General features: G+C 41.2%; 1 protein-coding gene across 2 annotated transcripts in view; it reads left to right on the plus strand.

Moving 5' to 3' along the window:
• NEDD9 (neural precursor cell expressed, developmentally down-regulated 9) overlaps positions 1-19,527 on the plus strand; it is a 75,676-nt gene extending 56,149 nt beyond the window's left edge. For both annotated transcript variants that reach the window (XM_060774811.2, XM_060774812.2), the window contains 5 exons: positions 6,704-6,805; positions 11,267-11,368; positions 13,670-14,896; positions 16,906-16,995; positions 18,453-19,527. In XM_060774811.2, coding sequence (XP_060630794.2) covers positions 6,704-6,805; positions 11,267-11,368; positions 13,670-14,896; positions 16,906-16,995; positions 18,453-18,959 — 2,028 coding nt within the window. In that variant the 3' untranslated portion in view covers positions 18,960-19,527. The remainder of the gene's footprint in view (positions 1-6,703; positions 6,806-11,266; positions 11,369-13,669; positions 14,897-16,905; positions 16,996-18,452) is intronic.
• Positions 19,528-23,245: the final 3,718 nt, after the last annotated feature.

The raw sequence follows: 23,245 nt of genomic DNA on the forward strand, positions 1-23,245 counted from the left end.
ACCCAGCAGGGAGGGACAACATTGGCATGGTTGCCCAACCCACACAGTTTCTTCCTGCAAGTCTTTAAAATCATTTAAGTCATTCCACCTCCCCTGAACTGTGCCTGTTTTTAGCTGTTACTTTGCATTGTTTTTCTGCTTGTCTTCTTTCCTTGTCAGGAGCAACTTGAGAAACTTCAAGTTGTTTCTGGTGTGAGAGAATTGGCTGTATGCAAGGACATTGCCCAGGGGACGGCTGGATGTTTTACCATCCTGAGGGTGGCTTCTCTCATGCCCCTGCATGGGAAGCTGGAGCTGACAAACGGCAGCTCACACTGCTCCCTAGATTTGAATCGCCAACTTTTTGATCAGCAGTCCTGCCAATACAAGAGTTTAACCCATTACATCACTGAGGGATCCTTGATACTTATCAGATTGGATTTTATATAGTGTGACCTGCTCTGGAATCAATTGTGGACAATATATAAATATTTAACAAATAGGAGGATAAAATGGAATAGAATGTCATGAGCCAGCAGTCCATTCCCTTCCAGTAAAGTATGGCTCTGTCATACTTTACTGGAAGGGTTCATCTATAAGGAATGCATAGGGTTGATTGCTGAAGTGACTATGAAAATGCATTTGTTATATGTGAGCTTTCAAAAGATATCCTCCTGTAACCAGGCTGGCTGTGTGATTCTGGAAGTTGTAATCCCTCCCAAAAAAGCTTTTCTAAGTTCTGCCATGAAGAAACTCTCTGATTCCAGCTTTACAGTATCTTACCATTCAGTAATAGGCATATCAACTGAGAAACTCCTACTGAGTTACATAAGACTTCCTCCCTTGTTAGTTTACTTGAAATTGCAATCTCGCCCGCTGGTTAGAATGTTTCTCCTGCTCTGGGTCCCTAAAATAAGGAGCTAGAGCCAAAATATACAGCAGACAGAAAAAAAAAAACCTGCTCTATGGATCTAGAAAGAGCAGAAATACAGATTACCAGCAACTATAGGAAGGCTGACTGGTAATTTGATTCATATAGTCTTGTTGCACTTTCCTTTGCATCAAAAGATATTTAAAGATAGTATCAATGTCAACTAAAGTACCGTATATACTCGACTATAAGCCATGCTTTCCAGCGCTTTTTAGGTTGAAAAAGCCCCCCCCCCAGCTTATACTTGAGACAAGGTTATTTATTATTTTAACTCTATTATTATTATTATTATTATTATTATTATTATTACATTTACATTATTTTACTCTATTTATTATTATTATTACATTTATTATTTTACTTTTTCATTACTGTTATTACATTTCCATTATTTTACTCTATTTTTATTACATTTGTTATTCTACTCTCTTTATTATTATTGGAAAGATATGTAAGCACATTTACATTGAAGAAGGTTAGAATCATGGTTTAATCAGAGTTGGACACTCTTATCTTAAATTACAGTTTTATGTAAATATTTTAAAAAATTAATTTACAGTATTGAGTAACCAGGATTCTCATATGGTTTGCTGCAACTGAGTATTTCTTTTCTTCAACCACATCAGGCATGTAGAAATTTTCATGTTGGTCCACGAGAAGGCCTTACTGGTGCATTATTTAAACTATTATGTTTATTCATATCATGATCTGATCACCATACACAACATATCCCATATGCATGGGGGTATTGGAGTAACAATAGAAAAGGTTTGCTAGGGCAGACCCTCTTTCACTCAGACTCAGCCAAGCCCCCCCCCCCCCCCCCCGAATCAAAATCCTGGGTACGGGCCTGAACCACATGATTTGTTTTTTAAAAAATTGCCACTGACATCATTATCAACAACAGCAGCAACAAAGGAAAACTACAAAACTAAAAGCACAGGGTGTTTCTGGATTGATGTATTGCACAACTTTTTTGTGTGTTCTGGGCTCAACTATTTATTTATTTTTTGTGATAAGAAAAATATGAAGGGAGGGAATGGGAGAAGCCAAGAGAGTTAGAAATAAATCACAACCATGTCTAGATCTATGGTAAAATTCCATAAATAAAGTAGGAAAGTCTTGTCTTGGCAGCGAATAAGTACGACAGTAGCATGCTTATGCAGTTATCTTTGAGCAAAATGTAAATAAACTCTGATCCATGTGAACAGCTTCAGAAATGGCCATAAAAATAATCTAGGCCATCATTGAGAGATATAATTGTCATACTTGCTGGGGGATGCTGAACTATAGTCCAGAGAAGTCACTTTATCGAATAAATAAATGCTGCCTTGACTTCTATGTAAGGAGGAAGTTGTGATATACATAAAATAAACTATGCCCTTGCCTAGTTCTGACTTGGGAAAGAATGAAAAACATCGGCCAATGTAAACTGTGATGTGCATTGTCCTCTACTGCTTTGCAGTACAAAAAGAGCAAAGGATTTCATTTATTTTGATTTGGGGTATTTTTTCTCAAAATATGCACATTCCTTTGCAACTTTCTTCTTAAAATGGAAGAAAAGAAAATTATTCATTCATCCAAGTGACAATTTTTAAAATGTTTGAATCACTGTTTATTGAGTTTGTGGTGCTGAAATAGGTTCATTGCCTCTTCATTGTGGTAGGCTCTTCAAAATGAAGGGCTACATTTCAGACAAGTGCAACATTGTCAAATCCATTTGGCAAATAGTTGTACCTATGCCATTTTATTATTTATTTGTCGTGTCAGAGCAACCAGTCCATTATATTACATTTCTAACAGAACAAAGCAAACAAACAGAAAAATACACAACTTGTGAGTTTGGTAGCTGATTAAATGTCCTTTGACCAGTATCTGGCCACTTGGAGTGCTTCCGGTGTTGCTGCAAGAAGGTCCTCCATTGTGCATGTGGCAGGGCTCGGACTGCATTGCAGCAGGTGGTCAGTGGTTTGCTCTTCTCCACACTCGCATGTCGAGGATTCTACTTTGTAGCCCCATTTCTGAAGGTTGGCTCTGCATCTCGTGGTGCCAGAGCGCAGTCTGTTCAATGCCTTCCAAGTCGCCCAGTCTTCTGTGTGCCCAGGAGGGAGTCTCTCATTTGGTATCAGCCATTGGTTGAGGTGCTGGGTTTGAGCCTGCCACTTTTGGACTCTCGCTTGCTGAGGTGTTCCAGCGAGTGTCTCTGTAGATCTTAGAAAACTATGTCTAGATTTAAGTCGTTGGCGTGCTGGCTGATACCCAAACAGGGGATGAGCTGGAGATGTCTCTGCCTTGGTCCTTTCACTATTGGCTGCTACTTCCCGGCGGATGTCAGGTGGTGCAATACCTATGCCATAGAATCATAAGAGTTGGAAGAGACCTCATGGGCCATCCAGTCCAACTACCAAGAAGCAGGGAAATCGCATTCAAAACACCCCCGACAAATGGCCATCCAGCCTCTGCTTAAAAACCTCCAAAGAAGGAGCCTTCATGACACTCCGGGGCAGAGAGTTCCACTGCTGAACAGCTCTCACAGTTAGGAAGTTCTTCCTCATGTTCAGGTGGAATCTCCTTTTCTGTAGTTTGAAACCATTGTTCCATGTCCTAATCTCCAGGGCAGCAGAAAACAAGCTTGCTCCCTCCTCCTTATGTGTTTGATTGCAATTAATGACTGAGAATGTTGTTTAGTTTATTTCCAAATTTCAGAAATTCTTCACAAGTATGTTACAAAAAACTTCAGATTTTTTTTAAAAAAACTGAGTTGCAATAGTAAGCAAAAAAAAAATGGCATATGCATCCATCCCTATAAAAATAATCATGGAGTAGTAGGAGGGCAAGGAATCCTAAACGGGATTTTTTATGTATGTATCTGGTTACTTGTGCCTTTGGCTAAGTTCAGGGACAGTATATTTCAACATTGCCATGATTGAGCATTTTTCTACATACTTCGTATATGCAGCCTGACGCCATACATTAAAGCAGGGATTAACATTTAAGGCTGCCTTGGGAAGAGGCTTTTGTTTCTAATTTGCCCTATCTGTTCTCCTGGAGGATGGTTTGTAACACCTTAGGGACTTGTTATTTACGTAAAGCAGAATCGCTGCAAACCATAAGTCCCCAGGGGAGAAGAAATAAAATGTGCTTACTTTTTTCTTTCAAGAAGTCATTTATGTTCCAAAGCATTTCTGCAAGTATGCTTAGTATTCGGAATTAGTAGGTCAGACCAATAATAAACTTGTCACTGAAAGATCTGAAGTTGATTTGTGGGGTTTTGGAAAAACACAGCTCCAAAAATCATTTCTGTACTTCAGGGAGAAGAGAAAGAGATGTAGCATTCGGTTTTATGTGTGAGGGACAACTTTGGTATTGCTATAAGCAGTTCTCATTGGCCAATATACATAGGGCCATAAAGATATGAAATGCCTCTTATCTCTACTACCTATTACCCAAAGACAGAATATAGAATCCATTCTGCAATTTTTATCTAGGGCCCCTTCCATAGAGCTGAATAAAATCCCACATTATCTGTTTTGAACTGGGATATATGGCAGTGTGAACTCAGATAACACAGTTCAAAGCAGATATTGTGGGGTTTTCTGCTTTAATATTCTGGGTTATATGGCTGTATGGAAAGGCCCTGAGTGGTTGGCTATAGGTATATTTGATGAATCTGTTTGGATGGAGCTAGGTGAGGTTAGAACACATATTGGCACGTAAAAAGATCCCAGCTCACTTCCTGATATTTCCCATTTGAAAGATATGACAAAAAGATCTAGGGAATACAGTTGGCCCTTCATATTGGTGGATTTTGCATTTCCTGGTTTAAATGGATTCAAGTAATATGATCTCTCTAGGTCCTCCAACCAATCTCTGGTCAAATTTGACTTTGGAGTAGCACTGGAGGATCGAGAGGTTCCTAAAGAAAACACTCTTCTAGGCATTTGTTGGTCCTCCAGTATGATTCTCAAGTCAACTTCTGGTCAAGCACAAACTGTGGCACTTTGACATCACTAGCATTGAGGGCACCCGGTACAGTAACTCATAGTGTCATCCTCCATGGAACTCCTCCTCTAACAGATCATACAGAATCCTTAGTAAGGTGTGTGTGTGTGTGTGTATACACGCGCTTGGGGACTCAGTGCTGCCCAGGTTATTTGACAAAGGCATTGTTTGTCTGTGCTCCAAGTTTAGTCTAGATCCAATGTTGGCTGGGTTCAGTGGGTACAGGTGAAGAGGTAAAGCATAGATCCATGGTCCTTCCTCCACCAAACCACACCAAAATGTAGAATGGGTCATGGGGGCTGGGTGCCAAGTTAAGTCTTGATCAGTCATAGGTGTGGGTCGCAATGGTCTTAGGAAGTGAGTGAAACTACTGCAAGTTCCATCATCCCAGGTCCATTGGCCCACAAACCCCACCCAGACGTAGAGTGGGTTATGGGGGCTCTGTGTGCCAAGTTTGCTCTTGATCAGTCATTGGTGTGGGTTGCAGTGGTCTCAGGAAATGAGTACTGCAAGTCCCATCATCCATGGTCCATCCTCCTCCAAACTGCAACAGGACATAAAGTGGGTCATGGAGGGTCTGTGTGCCAACTTGTGCTGGTTTGTGGCGGATTAATTTGGGTTTGTCCAGGACGTCATCTGGACAGGAGTTTCCACAATAAAGTGGCTGTCTGGATGCACCTTCGGGAGACTTGAAGGATGTTGGTTTAAATGGAAGAACAGGATCCTCCCAATCGCCTGATCTTTCATTATCCCTAATAGAACCACCATAAGACAGCACTCTTTGTAACTAAATTCCCCATAACTCCTCAGAATGGTGGCCACCTATTGAAGCCCAGATTTTTTGCTGGCCCTTACCTACAAAATAAAGCAATATTCCTATAAAGCCACCTCTTTGCTAAACTACACCTCTTAGGCATCTGTGCGTGCTATGCCTACACTTCAAAAATTGTGAAACTGAGTAACATTTATTGTTTGGGGAATATCAGTTTCTGCTATAAACTCCGTTTAGAGACGGTTTTATAACTGAACTGAAAGCTTGCCATGCAGATGTTAATTCCAGTCTGAAAGCATTTGTTTTGTTAAGCAAGATTGGCCTTGGGGGCAGTATGTTACAAAAAACAAGAATGTATGTGATCAAATCTATTCTTCAAATCATTAATATGCCAATGAAAAAGAAAAGTCAATGGGGGGGGTGCTTGGGGGGGGGGTGTAGAATATTTAATTCAGCACAAGCCTTTGCAGGCTTCAGCCCACTTTATCTGTAGCGAAACCCATGCCAATTAAAATGTGTTAAGTCTTTAAGGTCATTGTTTTTGCTGCAATTCTCCTGGAAACTAATGCACGAAGTTGCTAATAGTTATGCAGCCATCAGAAACAATCCTGGCCAAACATTAGTGTTGTGTTTAGTTCCCAATCTCTAGTCTAAGACATCTATAAGTCAGGGGGAAAAATCCATGGATGCATGAAGTTTAGGAGGTAAGATCATTTACATCTGGCCCACCAACAATCACTGCCCAGGCATATAAATTAAACAGTGGAGGTAAGTTGTGGTAGAGAAGTTGAATTGGGGGAAAAAAAGGTTTAAATGGATGGCAATGTACTTGATTATCAATTAAGTTGGATATATTTTTACTATAAAAATGATGGTTGCTTTGGGTATTTTATTTGTAAAACTGCCATACTGTAGTACATCAGTCAGGAAAATAAATGTGTGCAAAAGGACTCTTTATATGTCCAGGCTACAACTGTGTAAGTGATTGAATACTTATGTCTTTCTCTTTCAACCCTTAGGTAATAACTCCAGTCAGGTCAGGACAAGGTTATGTTTATGAGTTCCCTACCAAATACCAGAAGGATACCTATGATATCCCACCAGCTCGTCCTCTCCAAGGGGTAGGTACCTATAAAAATGTCAGCGGGACTGAAATTAATCTGCAGCCGAGGTTCTGGCATTTTGTCTATTTCCTAAGCAGGAGATCAAGTTGTTTCATTCCAACTCAGAAATATATTAATATTCTTTGACATGGCAATCACTCACAGTTTGGAGATAATAAGAGAGGGATGGTTTTACAAACACTTTGGGTATTTAGGTGCCCCAGAATAGAAAACTCACATCTTCTTTCTAAGGGACACAATCCTTTCAATCAATCACACAGAATACCTCAAGCCTCCAAACTGGGAATGCGAATCATGCAGGCTTGCAGATGCAACTCCTCGCAGCCAAGATAGATGTGAACTATGCTGGGAATAGTATCCCAATATAATTGGTAGGTTACATGATATTTATTAATTTACTGGATTTATATACCACTTTTCCCACCCCTTGGGGGGAGGGGGACTCAAAGCAGTGTATAACAAGCAATTGCAAAATTCAATGCCAACATATATACAAATCAAAGAATAATAACTAAAATGATAACATGTAACTATAAATTAAACCTTTAAATCATATTAAACATGGAACATAAACAGACATTGAAAATTAATATATAGAATTAAAAACATCTTAATATAGCATTAAAAACACAAAATCCAGAATCATAATCTGAAGCTGTTCCTATTATCAATTGCACTTATGTCCTATTCATTCCTGCGTTACTTTACTGCCCAAAGGCTTGGTCCCATAGCCATTTCTTTATATTTTTTCCTGAAGGCTAAGAGGGAGGGCGCTGATCTAATTTCACTGGGGAGGGAGTTTCAGAGCCAAGGGGCCCCCACTGAGAAGGCCCTGTCTCTCATTCCTAGCAGTCATGGGCCAGAACCGTTTAGGGCTTTATACTTATATCTGCCCCTAGTCTAAATATTTTTATGCCCAGCAACTCTATTACTCAGGAACGCTGTTTTCTCACATAACAAGCAAAGTGATCCTGGGAATAGCCTTTCTTTAGGGTAATGTTCATGCAATTGAAACTTTTGTCCTCCTAGTGCTTCACTTATCTGGATGATAGGAGTTGTAATCCAACATCCAGATAGCCATTATCCTTCTTTATGGAAAAAGAGTATACTTGTCAGAACTTGGGGAAGCTCCCTTCAATGTCCTTGCTGGCTGGGAGAATTTTTGTAGTTATAGTCCAAAAAATGACTTTTCCAGGGTCTAGTATTTGTGTGTATATTGTTGTTGTTTAGCCACTTATTCCTGTGGACTGAGGCTGGGAACAACAAATTACACCCATTACACGGTTAAAAGAACATATAAAACCAGTGCATATTAAAATCAAAACATAATTTAAAAATCATCTGGACAGGCCTGCCAGACGATACTTGTCCTTAGTGCTGTTTTAAACTCAGACAGCATATCCAGCTCTTGAATCAGTTCCAGCAGGTCATTCCACAGTCTGGGGGCGGCTGAGGAAAATGTCCCTTAGGTAACATTTGCCATGTAGGGCTGATGTAGCATTTTTCCATCAATTGGAGCAGGACAAAGACAACTTTACCAAAAACAAAATGTTCATTCCTGTGTCCACTGGGGAGGAAAGGGTATCGTGCTCCTGATATCCTTGAACTGTATCTCTCAGCATCCCTCATCATCAGTATTCTGGATAGGGTTTCTGTAAATTGCAATTCAACAGCATCTGGAGGGTCTCGCAATTCCCATCCCTGTCCTTGAAAGAGTTCTAAGAAGAATGTGTACACAGGGATAAACATATCAGTTGTAGCACTGAACATATATGTTAGATTTCCCCCTGGACTAAATTGACTCCTTCGCAGCAATCCAGTTACACAATACATCTAGCAATTCCTTCCAATGTTCTTTATATATCCATGCTATTTCTTGTAGACATCTGTGAATACCACGGCTCCTCCTTTGTTTAGGTCATATCACCATATTCCATAGGAATTGGAACCGAAAGAAACAATGGCTTTGCAGGTTACATGTGTGAGTGTTTGCTAACTCATGAAATATCTTAAGACAGTGGTTCCCAAACTATGGTCCTCCAGGTCTTTTGGAGTTCAACTTTCAGAAACCCTGGCCAGCTTGTCCAATAGTTAGGAATTCTGGGAGCAGAAGTTCAAAATATCTGGAGCCCCAAAGTTTGGAAAACACTATCCTAAGGGCCCCTCCACACAGTCATATAACCCAGAATATCAAGGCAGAAAATCCCACAATATCTGCTTTGAACTGGGTTATCTGAGTCCACACCGCCATTTATTCTAGTTCAAAGCAGAAAATGTGGAATGTTATTCAGCTGTATGAAAGGGGCCTAAGGATACACCTACACCGTACATTTAATGCAATTTAGCACTACTTTTACTTCTGTGACTCAATGGTATGGAATCATGGGGACTGTCATTTTATGTGTCCTCTATTCTTCTCTGCCAAAGACTGCTGGTGACTCACCACATAACAAATCCCTGGATTCCATAGTATTGAGTCCTGCAGTTAAAGTGTTGTCAGACTACACTATTTGGACAATGTAGATCCACCCCTAAGAAAAAGAACTTTTTGGCATTCCAGTTGTTTTCTATGATAATCCCCACAATCCCTTACAATTGCTCATTACCAGCACCATTTAATAGAAACAGATGACCAAAACATCAGAAGGGTCCAATTCCTTCTCTAATTCTTCTGCTTCTCCTTTCCCCTTGGTTCAGCCACATCCATTATGCCTCCAAAGGAGGTTATCTTGAAATCAGCTTCTTTCTCCAACTGCTGGGACTCAAAGCAAAGTGCTAGTAGAACTCTTAAGATGCCAGGCAGGGGAAACGGAGCACATAAATGCTGATCTCAGTGGAACAGAGTGAGGATGCGACCGTGGGGTGGGGGAGTTAATTCACACCTCATGAAAATGGTTAGGGATTAGGCATCAATTACCATCAGCAGCTGTGCTCATACTTCACTGGAGAGGGAGAGAGGAGGGGAGTCCACTCTGCTCTGTGAAAATAAATTACAAACGTCAAAGCCTACAAAGGATGGAGCTCCGTGTCAGAGGTCTCATTGTTTAGATTTAATTTTGTGAACTCTCCCAGGCCAAGGCACGGATGGAGTAAAATATATCCCGTTCTATTTTTATCCTCCCTGACAAGCCCAGTGGCGTTTATTGCATTGGGACATAGTTAATGTGCTCCAGATCAGTGCTTACATTTGGACTAGTTCACAGATATTGTTGTTTCTTTGGGCACTTCTAGACAACATTAAATCACGGGTTTTACACAGGGGCAAACAATCCCGGCACTTTAGAAGAGGTCCGCATACAGACCTATTGGTTGGTTCCGGGATTTTTGCTTTCATTGTCCAGACTTGATGCTTTGTTGCGAAATTTAGAAGCTCCCAAGATGGCCACCATGGGACTTCTGCTGGAAACTTTGGCATTTTTTTTTTAACTTCAAGATGCGGATATGAGGATATGCGAAGAATCACTGTAGTGAATCACTGCATAAGTTCTGAACTTTGTCCTGGCCAGGGCTTTCTCAGTGGTGACCCCTCGGCTCTGAAGTTTATGGGGTAGGAACACTTCTGTCCAAGTCAGCACTACACAATCAAGCAGGAACAAACACTTTCAAGCCAGGAACAGAGTTTTCCTGGCTGCCTGGCCATCTTTCCAGGCAGATTTGGTTGTGTACTTGTGGCATCAAAAAACATGGTGCTCTTCCTGGGTTATACATGGCTGATTCTGATTGCTCTTCTTGTGAAAAAATGTACAACATTGACTAGGGGGCCACAACTGTGTCCTGGCCAGAGAACATGTGCCCTCAACACGTTTCATAAAGTTTCTGGCACACAAAGAATTTTTTCGTGTTCTACTCAAGTGTCACCTTCTTTTGAGAAACCAGCCAATCAGGAACAAACATCGAAAATCCAGGAACAAACCTAGATTTAAAAAAACCTGTGATTTCCAATTGCAGGGACATACAGACATTCAAACATGTGGATATTCAGCTCAAAACACGATATTCCTGCCCTTGGAAATCTCACGTTTTTTGCCTTTTGTAGTTATTGCTTCCACGTTTAGAGGGAACAGCATCTGGCCACCCTCCTGTTTGCTGCAGAAACTCCTTGGATAAAGATACTGTCTGGACAGGCCCGTTAACTGTTGGCCATGATGTCTAGGGGATTTTGGGAATAGTAACTTTTCTTAGCTCTGCTTCTGGTCATTTGGCAAAGCACTATGTCTTTCAGCAAAGTCCAAAAAGAGAGGAATTAATAATCTGGTCCTACCATTTTTCTGTGGAAAATGTCTTTAATATGTGTGTGTAGTTTAAAAAGCTAAGCAGCACAAAGCAAAACCCAAACCTCATCCTGTTTGTTACAGAAATAACTGAGAGAATACATGCCAGTTGCTGAGAGAAAGGAGGTGGGATGGATGAATTTGAAGAGCCCATTTTCATGATGCTTCTCTTTTGCTTCACTTTTAGATCTATGATGTCCCCCCTGTGTCCTTTAAAGGTGCCGGGCAAGCAGCTCAAACGAGTGATGTGAAATCTCAAGGGGTCTACGATGTTCCACCTCTGAAAGGGGTAAGCCTAGTACTCTGCCTTTTAGAGCCAACATGTAATTTCATACCAGGGTGAAGGCATGTTGAAACAAAAAGGAAATTTTGCTCAGAAAGGAGGCGGGAGAAAGAGCAGGGAGTGCTTTGAACTCCAGCCCTTTAAACATCACCCTCAAGCTTTTAGTTCATTTATTTTATTTTATTAAAAAAAACAGTAACAGAGATAAACTTTGGAGCATAATTACTAGTCTTATGTAAAGTATAGTCTTGTAATTAGAGTTAAAAGCAACACATATGCAGTTAGCTGATGGTATCTTTCTGCCTCATCTGAGAAGAGTTTGTCAACTTTGGCCCTCTATCAAGAAGTAATTATAGTTGAAGCTTTGACCACATGAGCATAAATCAAAAAGATCATTAGAGTCAGTTGGTATATTTACATGGTACAATAAGCCATTGATTTTTGTTAACTACAGCCTGCTTCTTATGCTGTGAATTGTATGACAGATGCTGTTTCGAGCCATATTTCAACAAATCTGGTTGGACCCTGTGAATTATTATTTATTTATTATTTATTTACTTACGACATGCAGCCCTTCTCACCCTGAAGGGGACTCAGAGCAGCTTACAAGATATATACATACAATATACTATATTATTAGCATAGTATGGAGCCCCCCCCCCCAGTGGCGCAGTGGGTTAAACCGGCAGGACTTCAGTGCCGGCAGGACTGAAGACCGACAGGTCACAGGTTCGAATCTGGGGAGGGGCGGATGAGCTCCCTCTATCAGCTCCAGCTCCTCATGCGGGGACATGAGAGAAGCCTCCCACATCAAATCATCCAGGCAACATCCTTGCAGACGGCCAATTCTCTCACGCTAGAAGAGACATGCAGTTTCTCAAGTCGCTCCTGACACGACAAAAAAAGAGCATAGTACAGTATCAGTATTAAATATTACTATATTGTATACCATTATATTGTAATAATAATAATAGTAATAATCTTTATTTATACCCCGCCACCATCTCCCCCAGTGGGGATTCGGGGCGGCTTACATGAGGCCAAACCCAAACAACAGGTTACAATAAAATAAGATACAAGTTGCAATAAAATAAACTACATAGCAATAAAGTATAAAACATATAAGCATATAAACAATATACACAAAACATAAAAAAACAGTAAACCAAACATAATGACAGTGAGCAAGCCGCATGTACATAAAATGAATACAAGCAGTCCCTGAGTTACAAACATCCGACTTACAAATGACTCACAGTTAAGAACGTGGGTGACAACAGGAAGCGAGAGAAATCTATTCCTTGGAAGGGAAATTCACTCCTGAAAGAGTTATCATGGGGGAAAGGTGTCTCCACTGAAGTTTTCTCACCAATCCTTGGCACAAATACTCAATATGTCCAAATGTGAACACTGGTGGAGTTTGGGGGGAAATAGACTTTGACATTTGGAGTTATAGTTGCGGAGATTTATAGTTCACCTACAATCAAAGAGCATTCTGAACCCCACCAATGATAGAATTGGGCCAAAGTTTCCACCCTGAACCTTCATGACCAACAGAAAATACTGTGTTTTCTGATGACCTTTAGTGATCCCTCTGACATCCCCTCATGACCCCTTAGAGGTCCTGACCCCCAGGTTGAGAAACAATGCTCTATCGGATAAAAATGGTGCGTAGTATGGTGTACCTGACCTTGATAGTACTGCACCTCAACAAACTTCGCTTTTATATAGTCAGCATACAAGACATAACTTGTTACAGGGGAATTGTCAAGATCAGGTGGACTATGATCTTCCATCCCATGTCAGTGTTGGTCTTCCTGCTACTGGGATACTGCCTCATAATGATATCCCAGCTTGTGTGATTTTTATAGATAGGTTGTCCTAGAGGGAGTGTGCAACAGGGCAATACTTGGCCAGAGATCATGTCACAGTAACAAAATGTCCATTTGTTTTTACTGTAAATATGTTCTGTATATGGAGGGAATATCTATCATCATAAGTGACAACTAGGCATGATGGAAATACATTCTCTCATACATCAGAGATAAGCTTGCCTATATACATTGACTGATATACAGGCGCTGGCAGGTATTTTTGCAGTCATGCCCTAGTGATGAACTTCCCATACACATCTGGTTGGTGTCTGTGCAAATAGTATGCTTTCTTGGCTGTTGTCTTGATCCAACCCATCTCTTTTGTCTTCTTTGGCAAATGTCATCCTTGAGAAATGACTTTGAATGACACCTGTTTCTCCTTATGATGGCAGCTTTGCTCATATCACTCACAGCATTGCATTTTATGTTCCAGACCTATGCCATTCCCCCTTCGGCATGTAAAGATGATTCCAGAGAATGCTCACCAGATTCAGGAGCTTGCATAAAGCATGAAAAAAGACCGGAGGGTGTGTACGATGTCCCTCCCCCCACACCCAAAGCAGCTACAAAAGAACCCGGGCAAAAATGTTGTTGCAATCCACCCATCTCTTCCAGCCTATCACCACATCCCCAAGATGTCTATGATGTCCCTGTGAGCCACCAAACTCAGTTTGTGGGACAGCTGATTGCTCCCCAGAGTGATGTCTATGACACTCCCAGAGGAGTCCCGTTCCCTGTGCAGCCCTTGGAATTTGGAGACAGTCTAAATCCTGAATCAAAAGAAGGTGTATATGATGTACCTCCACAGGTCAGCCAGGACACTAAAAAAATGCAGGATGTGACTGATGGGATGAACAGGTTGTCTTTTTCTAGTACGGGGAGCACAAGGAGCAATATGTCCACATCTTCCACCACCTCAAAGGAATCATCATTTTCATCCACTCCTTCTCAAGACAAACGATTAGCACTGGATCCTGACACAGCCATAGAAAGACTTTACTGGCACCAGAACACAGTGGAGACCACTGTCTCCAGTTTAATGGCCCTTGTCACTCCTGAATGGCGGTCTTACGAGTACATGGAAAAGCACATCAACAAGATCCACACTGCTATTGACAAGGTGGAGCAATCACTAGTTGATTATCTTCATTTTGCAAAAGGGGCAACAGCCAATGCTTCCTTCCTTTCAGAACTCAGCCTCCACAGTAAGCTGAGGAGGGAACTGCAGAGACTGGAAGATTCCTATCAGATTTTGAACCAGACTAGCCAAGACCTCAATAACTGCAGCTGGTCCTTGAACGTCCTGGCCCGCAACAAGCCCCAGAACAAATGTGATGATCTGGATCGATTTGTGATGGTGGCACGGACAATACCGGATGATGCTAAACAAGTGACCACCAGCATCGGTATCAATGCTGAGGTGCTCTTCAAGGAAGGGCCTAGCAGCTCCTACACAAAGAATGCTTCCGAAAGCATGGGGCCAGCTGTGGATTATGTATATGACAATCCTCAAGCCCTGATGTCTCATTCTGGAAACAAGAGCCAGGACAACTGCACTTCTTTGCCTCCACTTCTTTCTAAAGGCCAACATTACCAATGCAACAGCAGCGATGGTTCAGAAAAGAGCTGGATGGACGATTATGATTATGTGCACTTGCAGGTGAGTTCTATCTGGCTACATCAAGCCTACTCCTTTCTTTTTATTTCTCTTAGATCAGTGGTTCCCAACCTTTGGTCCTGTAGCTGTTTTGGACTTCAGCTCCCACAATTCCTAACAGCTGGTAAACCGGCTGGGATTTCTGGGAGTTGAAGTCCCAAAACACCTGGAAGACAAAAGGTTGGGAACCACTGTCTTAGATGCTTATAAGCAGGGTTCTTCTCTTCCTATCTACTAACTCTTATTCTTTTTCATTCAGCTTTAGCTTTAGTAAATCCCATACCTTAGAAAAGTTACTTATTTGGACAGCAGCTCCAAATAAGTAACTAGTATGTCTTCATGCGAGTCAAGTTGTTGGGGTTCACCTCTCTCTTATGAAATAAGCAACTTATGGCCCACCAGATATTCTAGAACTATTTATTTATTTATTTACGATATTTATAGCCTGCCTTTCTCAGCCTTATGGTGACTCAAGGTGGGTTACAGGTTGGCACAATTCGATGGCACACATCCATAAACGTGCAATTAAAACCATCAACATAACAATATAAAAACAAATATAAAACAATTAAAACATCTAATCATCGGTGTCATCTTGTTAAAAGTGTATCCAGTAACTATAAATTCACAAGAATCTAAAACTTTCAAAATTTGTAAAGGGACAAGACAAGGATGCCCATTATCACCACTGCTGTTTATTATGGCTTTAGAAATCTTGCTAAACAGTATGACATTACCAGAACTTAATAGAAATAAAATAGAAATAAAATAGAAATAAAAATTAATAAGGAAAATTACAAAATAAGATGATCTAATTTGTATTATTATTTCTAATTGGCTGAGCAAAATCAAGGGCTATGGTAAAGTGGCTGGTTTGAAAATAAATAAACAAAGACAATGATATTAACTAAAATATGACACAAAAGGGAAAAGATGAACTCAATAGAATAGCGGAAATACAAGTGGTGGAGAAAATACAATATTTGGGACTCACATTGACAGCTAAAAATTCACAATTATGAACAGAAAATTATGAACAGAAATTGAAAGAAATAAAGCAAGATCTAGATAATTGGAAATACCTGAAATTATCCCTATTAGGCAGGATATCAGTTATTAAAATGAACATATTGCCAAAAATGTTATTTCTTTTTCAATCCCTACCGATCTTTAGAAATTTGAGTATCTTCAACACTTGGAATAAAGGGAGGGGGACAATCTAATATCCCTGCAGTGAAGTTAATTTTTAGATTATATTTAATTTATATTTATATTAAAGTTTATATTAAAGTTAATATTTAGTTTCCATCATTCCTCACAATTGGCTATGCTGACTAGGGCTGCTGAGGATTGCAGTCCAACAACATCTGGAAGCATAATAGCTTCCCCAGCAAGCAGGATTGCTTGAGTGGAACTGTCTTGTCACTGCTTGGCAAAAGCGTAGAAAAACTATTTCACAGCTCTCAACATACCATAACCACTAGCGGTGCAGACTTAGTATATCTGATAACAAATGAAAAAGCAGTGGAATGTGGAAATAGGGTCAAGCCATCGTGTCTCAGCCCATGGTAGACTGCGCAAGAACATGCCCATATCCTATTTCAACTCCCTGGCCATTTCAGTACCCTGCGTATCTTCTGATGCAAATTTCCCAACCCGCTTCCCCAAATCATGTGGTTTGGGTTTGGGGGGCATTACCCAAACTGGATGCAGTCTTCTAGCAATTATACCACAACAACAGCAATAATAGCATAAGGCAAGAAACCTAAACACAGAGTTCCCTGCTTTCCTTGTTACTGACAAGCATTTTTTGTTCTGTACAGTTTTGTTTATTAGGTTCAGTACTAACCATGAGTTCTTACTGTTCTCGTATATTTTCTTCTCCATGTTCATTTAAAAAGTAGTTTGAGAACACAAATTATCTAGCTGTGCAATAAAGAACGAAGCTAATAGATTGGTCGTTATCTTACTCATATGACGTAGCTTCTTTTTCTAAAATGATATCTATCCAGGGGAAGGAAGAATTTGAAAGGCAACAGAAAGAGCTGCTAGAAAAGGAAAATATCATCAAACAGAACAAGATGCAACTGGAGCATCATCAGGTAAGAGATCAAAGAGGCAGCACCAAAAAGGACTGGAAAGGAAAGGGAGAGGCAAAATTAAAGCTGTGCAGAATATTCACAGGACTGTCTCTTTTGATAAAAAAAAAAAGGACCACAGCAAAATACTGTTGAAATAATGAATAGATTCACTGGCCTAGACTATGTCAGACTTTAGGTATTCTGGACGGCAACTCACCGAAACCTGAGAAATGCCGAGAGTTGCTGTACATCAACATCCAGAAGTGCCCCAAACCTGGCCTGAAATAAAATTAGAAGCATCTATTGGTCATTTTGGCCCGCTTTGAGTCTCCTTTGTGGAAAAAAGTGGGTTATAAATAAACATACCAATAACAACAACTTTTAAAGTTTTCCTGGCAGCACAAATTTTTGGGGCATACTTTTTTATTCCCTCAGATATAGTTGCAACTTTCATGTGTATCACTTTTTGCCCAGAGGAAGTTATAAGCTGGAATGTCAAATGGTTACATGGTTTTGCAAAGCATGACAGGTGTGTAAACTGTAGTTGGAGCAAGTGAGAGCTGTCATGAAATGCGACAGAGTAGCTCATCCCTGAACAGGAACCTCTTGTTCAGGAATTGCAGTCAAAATGTATTAAGCAAGATGTATATGTGGATGTAGAGATAATAATCCCTGCTCACAGGCTTACAATCCAAAAGAGACAATCTTTTTTTAAACAAACAAACAAACAGCTCACACTGTATTCGCAATTGTGATGTCATAAGTCTGATTTGGAGCCCCTGCTGGTGCAGCAGGTTAAACCGCTGAGCTGTTGAACTTGCCGATGAAAAGCTCGGCGGTTCAAATCCGGGGAGCAGGGTGAGCTCCCACTGTAAGCTCCAATTTCTGTCAACCTACCAGTTTGAAAACATGCAAATGTGAGTAGATCAATAGGTACCTCTTTGGAGGGAAGGTAATGGTGCACCATGCAGTCATACCTGCCACATGACCGTGGCAGCTTCTACGGACAACAGGGGCTCTTCAGCTTAGAAACTGAGACAAGCACCTCTCCCCCAGTCAGACACGAGACTTAATCTCAAGGGGAAACCTAAACCTTTTAAGTCTGATTTGCAACTATTGCATTTCATAGTTGTGCAATTGTAGTGTCCAAAAGATGTAATAGCAAGATACCAAAACTTACCTTTTAAGTTGCATACTCCTAAATGGTCATTTCTGAGTTGCTGGAGAATGACAGAGTGGGCGATAATGAACTCAGCCCTCTTTCTCTCAGAGCTATGTCACGTGATGAAGGATCTCAGCTAGTTGTTAAATACATTGTGTTTCTGAACACCACAAGGTTCATTCAGACATGTTTTAATCTGTCAGGGACCCTAGTCCTGTGAGCATTCATAATGCCTGAGTTTGAGATTCAAGGGAATGCTGCTGTGTCAAATATTGCTAGTATTGCACTGGCATTGATTCTCTTGCTTGCCTTTCAGTTGAATCAGTTCCAGTGGCTGGAACAAGAAATCACAAAACCTGTGGAAAACGACATCTCAAAGTGGAAGCCACCTCAAAGCCTTCACCCTGTGAACAGCCTGGTAGCCTCCCAAGAAAGGCAGTTACTGTTATTTTATTCGGACCAATGTGAGACTCATTTCATTTCCCTCTTAAACGCCATTGATGCCTTCTTCAGCTGCATTAGTGCCGCTCAGCCACCAAGGATCTTTGTTGCCCATAGCAAGTTTGTCATCTTGAGTGCCCATAAACTGGTATTCATTGGGGACACTCTGAGCCGGCAGTTAACAGCTCAGGAAATACGCAATAGCATCATGAACTCCAGCAACCAGCTTTGTGAACTGCTTAAAAGCATTGTCATGTCCACCAAGGTGGCAGCCTTGAATTATCCAAGCACATCGTCCCTACAAGACATGGTAGACCGCGTGACTGAACTTTCCCACTATGCACAGTTGTTTAAATGTTCCTTGGCACACATGGCCTCTTAGTGAGGTGTGCAAAATGGACTCCAACCCTAAGGAAAAAAAAAACTAATGCTTAAGAAAAGAACTGGAAATGTTTTCTATATTGTGTTTTTAAAAAATTAAACTTGATCATTTTTTTTCCTAGATGTTTTATATCAAATATTTTAAATTCATTTTATGGATTAGAAATTATAAAATTTTCTAGCAATCTCTGTCATGTCTTTATCAAGTTAAAATATGCATATATAAATATGAAATGATATTCTGCACATATGTATATTTTGTGACATTCCATAAAGTTCCTTTAGTAAGCACCTTAACGAAAATATCCCATCAGTTTTGTGGTGTAAATGTGGCCTGGAGTTTTCAGAAAATCCATTAACCGAATACTACTATTGCATCGGGGGAGGGGTTTATAGTATGTACATATATATATATATACAATATATATATTATTTTAGTTTAATTATCCAAACAATGTTGTAAAAGCTGTGGCAGTTTTTAAATATTATTTTAGTCCCAGTTGCCTTCCCAAAACAAATCCTACTTGGCATAGGTTGCTATTAAATAAAACTGTACTGACTTATGCTAATGTACTGCTCATCTTTTTTTGAATCAAAGCACATTTATTTCTACAGAATTCACTTCAAAATGAGCCACACAAAACAGCAGTTTTTCATTCTGCTTTGTGTTCTGCAATTTTGGATTGTATAAACTGCCTTTTTGGGACAAGAATTAATCACTGGAATGACAGCTGAATTGTACTGATGAACATGTCACCTTGTCCCAATTCCGTTTCACAATCTATATGGGAGATATGTATAGTATGACCCCCATATCTGTGGGACCAGTATCCATGGTTTCATTTGCTCATAGCTGACATGGTATGTCTCCTCTATGCATTCCTAGGTCCTCCAGAATAACTCTGTGCTATGCTTTCACCAGAAGTTGTTCATTCAACAGGATTCAATATTACCTACTGTTTGGAATATCTACATGAAATACAGGAATGTATCCTCTGGGATGTGGATACGGAGCTCATCTATATATATAAATTTGTTAGGGGCATCCAATGAGGAAACAAAACTCAAAAACCCCCCAACGAAACTTAACCAAAATTCCCATGCCCATAACACAACCCACAAGGTACAAACATATCTACTCAAAATGAAAAACAACACAACAACACACTCACAAAACGGCAAAACAACAAAACTCAAAAATCCCCCAACGAAACTTAACCAAAATCCCTGTGCCCATAACACAACCCACAAGGTACAAACATATCTACTCAAAATGAAAAACAACACAACAACACACTCACAAAACGGCAAAACAACAAAACTCAAAAATCCCCCAACGAAACTTAACTAAAATCCCCGTGCCCATAACACAACCCACAAGGTACAAACATATCTACTCAAAATGAAAAACAACACAACAACACACTCACAAAACGGCAAAACAACAAAACTCAAAAATCCCCCAACGAAACTTAACCAAAATCCCCGTGCCCATAACACAACCCACAAGGTACAAACATACCTACTCAAAATGAAAAACAACACAACAACACACTCACAAAACGGCAAAACAACAAAACTCAAAAATCCCCCAACGAAACTTAACTAAAATCCCCGTGCCCATAACATAACCCACAAGGTACAAACATACCTACTCAAAATGAAAAACAACACAGCAACACACTCACAAAACGGCAAAACAACAAAACTCAAAAATCCCCCAACGAAACTTAACCAAAATCCCCGTGCCCATAACACAACCCACAAGGTACAAACATATCTACTCAAAATGAAAAACAACACAGCAACACACTCACAAAACGGCAAAAGAACAAAACTCAAAAAAACCCCAACGAAACTTAACCAAAATTCCCATGCCCATAACACAACCCACAAGGTACAAACATATCTACTCAAAATGAAAAACAACACAACACACTCACAAAACGGCAAAACAACTGAGCATGCGCATTGGCGCCCAGCCGCAAGTTCCATCGCGTGCGCACATGGCCTTCCGGCCAACGTTCCCACTGCGGAAACCATGCCCACTCCAAGCCCCGCCGCGCCGCTTCCCGCACACACACACCCCCTGCCGCACGCACACACGCAACCCCACGCTCCATCACTCCCCCCGCCGCCGCACACACACACGCAACCCCACGCTCCATCACTCCCCCCACCGCCGCACACACACGCAACCCCACTCCCCCCGCCGCCGCACACACACACGCAACCCCAGGCTCCATCACTCCCCCCGCTGCCGCACACACACACGCAACCCCACGCTCCATCACTCCCCTGCCCCAATCTTACCTCCTTTTACTTCAGGCCACCTCCAAACCCCACCCCGCCCCTTCCCGCCCTGTCAAAATCTAGGAAAGACAGGAAGGAAGGAAAGAAGGAAGAAAGAGAAAGGGAGATAAAGAAAAAGGGGGAAGGAAGGAAAGTTAGAGGAAGAAGAAAAGGAAAGATGGAAGGAAAGAAAAGAGAGACAGCAGAAGAGAAAGAAAAAGAGGGAAGGAAGGAAAGAGATAGAGAAAGAAGAGGAGAAGGAAAGGTGGGAAGGAAGGAAGGAAGGAAGGAAGGAAGGAAGGAAGGAAGGAAGGAAGGAAGGAAGGAAGGAAGGAAGGAAGGAAGGAAGGAGGGAGGGAGGGAGGGAAAGAAGGAGAGAAAGAGGGAAGATTGGCCACAGCAACACGTGGCGGGTAAAGGTTGTTATTTCTATTATTGTTATTATGCTATTGTTCCTATGAGACCCTTTTAGGGGGAATGGGAGAGGTGTCAAGTCCCAGAGGCAATGCATTGCATTATTGTTATTGTTATGATGGTGGTGAAATAAAAGGAAATAAAAAGTGAAAGAAGGAAGCAAACAGGGAGGGAAGAAAGGCAAAGGAAGAAAGGGGGAGGGAATGAAGGAAAGAGAGAAGGATGAAACCAAGTAGTGAAAGAAGGAAAGAAAGAAAGAGGTAGAGAAGGAAGAAAGGAGAGAAAGGGGGAGGAAAAGGGGGAAGGAATAGGTAGGGACCACTCTTTCATAATAGTCCAGATATCTACCTCAACTTTGATAAGTTTTACTATAGGCCACAGCAACGCGTGGCAGGGCACAGCTAGTACTATATAGAATGATAGAGTTGGGAGAGACCTGGTGGACCATCCAGTCTAACCCTTGCCAAGAAGCAGGAAAATTGCATTCAGAGCACCCAACAGATTGCCATCTAGCCTCTGTTTAAAAGCCCCTGAAGAAGGAGCCTCCACCACACTCCGGGGCAGAGAGTTCCACTGCTGAACAGCTCTTACAGTTAGGAAGTTCTTCCTAATGAAATCTGCTTTCTTGCAGTTTGAAGCCATTGTTCTGCATCCTAGTCTCTAGGGCAGCGGAAAACAAGCTTGCTCCCTCCTCCCTATGATTCCCCCCTCCCCCATGTTTATACATGGCCATCATGTCTCCTCTCAGCTTTCTCTTCTGCAGGCTAAAAATGGCCAGCTCTTAAGTCACTCCTCATAGAGTTTGTTCGCCATACCCTTGATCATTTTAGTCGCCCTCCTCTGGACACATTCCAGCTTTCCAAGGTCTCCCTTCAATTGCATGCCCAGAATTGGACACAATATTCCAGATGTGGTCTGACCAAGGCGGAATCAAGGGGTAGCATGACTTCCCTGAATCTAGACCAGGCATGGGCAAACTAACGCCCAAGGTCCGGATGCAGCCCCCTGGGCTCTTACCTCAGGCCCTCTTCATTTTCCCTGTCCTCTCAGCATAAGGATGCGGTGGCCCACCACATCCTTATGCAGAAAGGGCAGAAGGAAGGCATGCAGCAACTGAGAGGCCTCTGGAGCACTCGCAATCACTGCGTGTCTCACCTTCCTCCTGGCATAATGCTGAAAGGACAGCCCAAAGATTGGGGGAGGAGGATCATGGCATTTGCTACATCTCTAGTTTTCCTCCTTGCGTAAGAATGAAGCAAGGAATGAATTCCTAGCTAGTGAATTCTTTCTTATTTTAAATTTTGACACATCTCTTTGATGTTGCTTGGTAACATCAACCGTATCTCATTATTATCCATGAAGTGGTCACGGGTACGCTCCTCTACTTCTAGCAATGGCCTGGCAATTGGATTCAGGCCATTGTTTCTATTTTGGACAAGGTAGCTATAACCGCTGCCTGAGATGCAAATTCAGCGTGTCTTTTTAAATATTTGCACTTTATCTGAGGCATCTATAATGCTACTAGATGTCTGCTGCCACGCATTGCTGTGGCCCTGTCTGGTTATCTGGAAAATAAAGTAA

The sequence above is a fragment of the Anolis sagrei genome, chromosome 4, assembly GCF_037176765.1.
Source record: "Anolis sagrei isolate rAnoSag1 chromosome 4, rAnoSag1.mat, whole genome shotgun sequence".
Classification (NCBI taxonomy): Eukaryota; Metazoa; Chordata; class Lepidosauria; order Squamata; family Dactyloidae; genus Anolis; species Anolis sagrei.